Consider the following 6,203-nt stretch of genomic DNA (forward strand, 5'->3'; position numbering starts at 1 on the left):
AGATTGTTTGTTTCCTTGTTAGAATATGACAGTCTATGCAGGTCRTCTAGGAGCAAAGACAGACACAAAAAATGAAAGACTAGAAAGAATAGTTGGGATCAAGTTAAGACTCTTTAGCTGATAGGGAAGTAGTCAAGAAGGGTCTACGAAACAATTGCTAAGTAAAACAAGAATATAAACAGGTAACAGCTTGCACTAAGAAATGTTAAGACCTAAAGTTAAAAAACAGAGGGGAGGAATGTGACACTGAGGAAGAAGCAAGAAAAGTGTAATCAAAGTTACAAAATTTCTCCTACCAGAGTGAGTTTGTGTGAAAAAGTCCAAAAGATTAAGTAGCTTTTGTTCCCTGAAAAGGGAATGCAGTTTTAATATTAATCACCACTAGCCTTACCTTTTACAAATTGACAATGTAGTCTTGAACTTTTGCTCTGGAGAGAGGATCACACTGGAGTTTTATTTATCTTCACAGTCTTGTTTTAAAAGTCAGTTCATTGAGCTGTCACTAGCTTTTTCTGTGAGCCTTCTTGAAAAATAAAGCAGAAGTGTGGGATAATCAGTCATAACTTTTCTCTCTCAATTGAGATCTAATCACTATTCCATTTGTGCTTGAGTTATTCAGATCCCTCAAGGATAGCTCATTTAAAGAAAAAGAAAGAAAGAAAGAAACAAGGCTACTCGATGTAAAGATGATTTCCTAGACCATTAGGAAGGTGTCTGGGATAAGGAAAGAAGTATTCCTATTACTTTACTCTTTAAATAAAAGTACAGCAAACTTTGCTCTAGATTCAGGAAGCCTCCTGCTAAATACTGCTAAAAAGAGACTTTTAAACCAAAAGAAAAATATCTTTTCTAAAATCTACTTACAGTTTACCTTTAAAGTTTCCCCTTGAAGAGATGAAGTGCATCTATGACATACTGCTGAAGTGTAGAAAAAGTTTGCACATACTGGGGAAACAACTGGTGCTGCTGAAACAACGGGTGTGTTCAGAGGAACTATAGAGCATAACCTGGTTCTCAGACTGATCAGCAACTGAGATAAAGTGGAGACTTTCTTCCCTCCTACGTGTTCCTGTTGGTCTTTACACAATGTAGTCTGGAGGGCTTTTTTCTTTTTTTGATCAAGCATCAGTTATTGATAGCCCCATTATTCTGGCATTATAAAGAAAATACGAGATTGTCTTGCTACAAGATTAAATGAAATGCTGTCAGAGCTAAGTAGCTTATCACAGACATTGCAAGACATGCATTACCGTGAAATATGAAGAGAAATGAGATTTTTTTTTTTGGGTTTTCATATTTCTTTGTAGTCTGATGTAGCTGCTGAAGCTTTTAAGTTCTTTCCTTCTATTTTGCTGTAGCAGAAAGAGGATATTTAAGTGTGGACAAAGRTGAAAAATGATCTGTCAATAGCGTGTTTGAGTTTTTTAGAGATTGTTTTTTTGATTCCCCTTCAGTGCAGCAGTACCTACTTTTATGCAGGGTGTGGATGTAGTACGCCCTTTAACTTGCATGTTTTTAGTAAATGCTCTTCAGATAACTTTTCTGCTTATACCAGCATGTCTGTTGCCTTGCCTGCCCCTTTTTATTTCCAGGGGCTTTGTATGGTTAATGTCAGTGGTTTTAGAAATACGGGCTATTACAAGGGCATCTGTTTTTATTACATTTTAATGTAAAACTTGAGCTATCAAATTGTTATTGCAACGTGAAAATATTTTCTTTCATACTAGTCTCTCTTCTTTTTGGAGGGCTTTTTTGCATTGCAACAAAAGTATTAAAGCCTGTCAAATAGCAAGATGTCTMATTATTGCCAAATGCAAAGTTAAAAAAAAAAAAGAAAAAAGCACAAGTTGAGAGCTATTTTTATTTTTATGCAAAAAGATTACTTGCTTTTTATTCTCTTCCTTTTGTAAAATCTCAGGAAAAATAAAACTTCTGACATCAACTACAAGACTGCTGGTCAGAGGGGAAGAAAGACTAAGACATCAAGAGTGGAAATAGAGGCAAATCTTAGGAATAGGCAGCAATGTGACTCCTCAGARAAGGTGTAGGTCACAAGTGTTGGAGTGAAAATCTGGAATAAGTTCTTTTTCCTCACAGGGCAAAAGAGCTGTGAGTAGCAGAAACAACAACAACAAAAACCTGTGGGTAGTTTAGCAGTAATTTTTTTTTATTTAAACAAACAAAAGCAATTGTAACTGCTGTTTTCTCTGCTGTTTAGTCATAGAATCAGTAAGGTTGGAAGGGACCTCTGAAGATCATCTAGTCCAACCTCCCTGCTCAGCAGGGTCACCTAGAGCATGGTAGACAGGGYTGCATCCAGGCGGGCCTTGAASATCTCCAGAGAAGGAGACTCCACAACCTCTCTGGGAAGCCTGTTCCAGTGCTCTGTCGCTCATAGGGAAGAAATTCCCCCTCGYGGTCAGGCAGAACTTCCTGTGCTTCAGTTTCTGCCCATTGCCTCTTGTCCTGTCACATGGGACAACTGAAAAGAGTTTGTCCCCACCTCCTTGACACCCTTCCTTCAGGTGCTTGTACACACTGATAAGATCCCCCCTCAGCCTTCTCTTCTCCTGGTTGAAGAGGCCCAGCTCTCGCAGCAGTTCCTCGTAGGGCAGGTGCTCCAGCCCTCTGATCATCTTCATAGCCCTGTGCTGGACTCTCTCCGGTAGCTCCATGTCTCTCTTGTACTGGGGAGCCCAGAACTGGACACAGTACTCGAGATGAGGCCTCACGAGGGCTGAGTAGAGGGGCAGGATCACCTCCCTCGACCTGCTGACAACAGTGTTCCTAATGCACCCCAGGATGCCATTGGCCTTCTTGGCCGCAAGGGCACATTGCTGGCGCATGGTCAGCTTGTCCCCCGGCACTCCCAGGTCCTTCTCTGCAGAGCTGCTCTTCAGAAGGTCAGCCCCCAGCCTGTACTGGTRCCTAGGGTTAGTTTTCCCTAGGTGCCGGACTCTGCCCTTGCCCTTGTTGAACCTCCTGAGRTTCCTCTCCGCCCAACTCTCCAGCCTGTCCAGGTCTCTCTGAAATGCAGCACAGCCCTCGGGTGTATCAGACACTCCTCTCAGCTTGGTATCATCAGCAAACTTGCTGAGGAGGCACTCTGTCCCCTCAGCCAGGTCATTGTTGAAGAAGTTGAACAGGATGGGACCCAGTACTGAGCCCTGGGGGACGCCACTAGCCACAGGCCACCAGCTAGACTCCACGCCACTGATGAYGACCCTGTGAGCTCTGCCTTTCAGCCAGTTCTCAATCCACCTCACTGTCCACTCACCTAACCCACACTTCCTGAGTGGGTTCTCTAGGAGGCTGTTATGGGAGACAGTGTCAAAAGCTTTGCTGAAGTCAAGGTACACAACGTCCACTGCCCTCATCTATCCAGCCAGTCACTCCATCATAGAAGGCTATCAGATTGGTTAAGCAGGATTTCCCCTCTGTGAATCCATGCTGGCTACTCCTGATCACCTTCTTTTCCTCCATATGTCTGGAGATGGCATCCAGAATGAGCTGTTGTATCACCTAGTCCTTAACTAGACTTGAATGGGCAAAATTCTTGTTGAGCTCCCAAGGTTGTCTTGTAGAATTCAGCTTAAAGAGGCCCTCTAGGAAAAGGCATAATTTCTGCAGCTAGTTAATATCAAAATACTCAGGAGGGGGAGAAGGGAACATGCACCTCTGGGAAATGGATAATGTGCTTCTCTGATAAAACTAGCTATTGGATCAAAGGCAGACAAGTGCATGGACTTAAACAGCTTCCAACTACCAGCCAGCAAAGGGAGCAGGGAGATAGTCATATGAATTGTAGGAACAGCTGCAGAAGGAAGCTCAGTGGTTAGGTGTGAAAGTTTCCCTGTGTCCTCTCTGCCACTGAGGTTTCAAAACTTTCATTTAGTGGGCATGCCTACTAAATGAATTTTTCAGTTTGCTTCAAGTTTTGTTCCTTCTTATTGGGGGACTTTTAAAGCTGCTGGACTTAAATTTTCATGACTGTTGTTGTTCCAAGTATAAGCTAAGAAAGCAAAAAAAAAAATTCAAGCAGGTGAACCCTCAGATAAACAATTTGTTTTAAAAAACCTTTTGTTTCTAATCCTAAGGAAATGCTTAGTCTAACTGGACCAATCCAATCATCTGTTATAGGAAAAGTTCTGCCATATCAAAATATCAAAAGATTTTGTAGAAAAATGACTGTTCTGTAATGTACAGAAACTGATATTTCTCCTTTTTCATAAATTTTAACTTGCTCTCCTCTACCCTTTTCATTAGGTGGTTTGCAGCAACTCAGTTTGAGCCTCTGGCAGCAAGGTCTGCTTTTCCATGCTTTGATGAACCAGCATTTAAAGCTACGTTTCTAATCAAGATCAAGAGAGACGAGCAACTTTCCACCTTGTCAAATATGCCAAAGGTACTCTTATGGAAGAATTTTAGTAGAGCTATCTTCTGTGTAATCTATTTAAGTGCTTTTTAGTATGTTTCTGTTGTGATGATGTCCAGCAGACTGACTTGAACAGGTAAGCTATAAACTGTATGACTTTATAAAGAAGTGACCATCTCTTCCTCAAAGGCTAGAAACTAAGTAGTTTTATAGAGGAAACAACTGTTTAATACATTGCATAATGTAGGGATATTGTGGGCACAGCTGAATGGCTACAGGAGGGATTCCTGTTGCATGTAAATGTATCACTGTTTATAAGGATTTTTGTTGTTGGTTGCATCAGTCTCAAATGACCTTAAGATACGCTTTTGAGGTTTTTRTGTTTTCTGATACTGTGCATATGTAGAAGACTGGTATATATCTATCAATAGTATGTGTACCCTAGGAACAATCCGTGAAAGAGATGCCTGATTTGGAAGGGTGTGCTTTCAAGTCTTGGCAGAAGGAAATAGGGTGTGAATAGGGACTCAAATCCTGAAATTTGAATGAGGAGTCTGAAGTCCCATCACCTAGACCCTTGCAGCCAAAATCTTGTAAGAGTGTATCTGCATTTTATGGTGACCATTAAGCCTTTGGAGATATCTGTAGAAATCTAGTTCATTTGGGCAGTCTAGCAAGACTAACTCATTACCTATACTGTCTCTGAATGAGGTCCCCTTTCATCAAAAACTTATCATTTTTTATCACCCAATAGAGACACACTAACATTGGTGTTAATCTAACCAGTAATGGAAAAAACTACACACTTTATGTTGATGGAACATGTATGTATACAGTGCAGTTAGGGTTCCAGAAGGCTATCTAAGGTATTGATGTAGCTGTCTTGTTTTCAAAAACCAATCTAATAACTGTGCTCATGGGAAATAATCTCTTGCTCATACTGGGTGAATATGTAAGTTCATGGGTTTRAGGTCATTCTCAATCATTACTTTTATAGGATTGCAACACTGGTTTCCAGCCCTAAAAGTATTTTATTTGCTGTTCTTTTCTTCAMTGAAAGARTTGCAGTACAGACTTCACTGGACATCTTTCCTGTTCATGTAAGCAAGGAGGGGTGTTAGCTCACTTTCCTCTGCTAAGAGTTGAATGTGGCTTGAGGCAGCTTGCATAAAAGAGCTTTAGTTTTTCATCTGTAGAAAGCAAACCACAATTTAACATTGCTGCATATGTGAAGCAGACATTGCTGAGCCAATTGCAAATAGTTCCTAAAAGTCTATCATTTTCTTAAGTGTACCTTCCACAAATGATGGGTCCTCTGAAAGACACATTTGCCAGCAAAATTTTCTTTTTTCCTCTTCTGCTGCACCACATTGCCAGCATAGACTTCCATAGATAGTCATTCCTTAGTCTGCTGCTAATGTAATCTTTGTATCTTCTGTATCCTCTCTTGCTCATGGGCATGATTATAAGGAAGAATATTCTGTGACAGTTTTTGTGTCTGTTGAGTCAGACAGAATTATCACACTTAACATCTAGCTCCTTGGCTGCGAATGACCGGCAAAGGAAGTGGAGAGAAAAATAACCATCAGTTCTGCTTCAGCTGTGGTTGGCCAGCTGAGAAAATTGGTTGAGGTTAATTAAAGAGTCTTTGCAATGCAGGGAAAATTCATAAAATAAAGTAGAAGATACTTATCACAAGCTTCTGTTCCCAGATCGTGTTACTGCTCTAGTACTGGGGAGCCCAGGTAGACACCTGCTTTCCAAGAGAAACATGGAGCTACTGGGGAGAGTCCAGCGTAGGGCTATGAAGATGATCAGAGGGCTGGAG

At 41.0% G+C, this 6,203-nt stretch overlaps 1 protein-coding gene across 2 annotated transcripts in view; it reads left to right on the forward strand.

Annotated features, from left to right (window-relative positions):
* Positions 1-6,203, forward strand: part of LNPEP (leucyl and cystinyl aminopeptidase) — a 66,168-nt gene that overhangs the window by 27,868 nt on the left and 32,097 nt on the right. For both annotated transcript variants that reach the window (XM_085299749.1, XM_085299750.1), the window contains one exon: positions 4,267-4,405. In XM_085299749.1, the coding sequence (XP_085155875.1) occupies positions 4,267-4,405 (139 nt within the window). The remainder of the gene's footprint in view (positions 1-4,266; positions 4,406-6,203) is intronic.

The sequence above is a fragment of the Rhea americana genome, unplaced genomic scaffold (assembly GCF_003343005.1).
Source record: "Rhea americana isolate MKP2758 unplaced genomic scaffold, rheAme1 scaffold_153, whole genome shotgun sequence".
NCBI classification, from domain to species: domain Eukaryota; kingdom Metazoa; phylum Chordata; class Aves; order Rheiformes; family Rheidae; genus Rhea; species Rhea americana.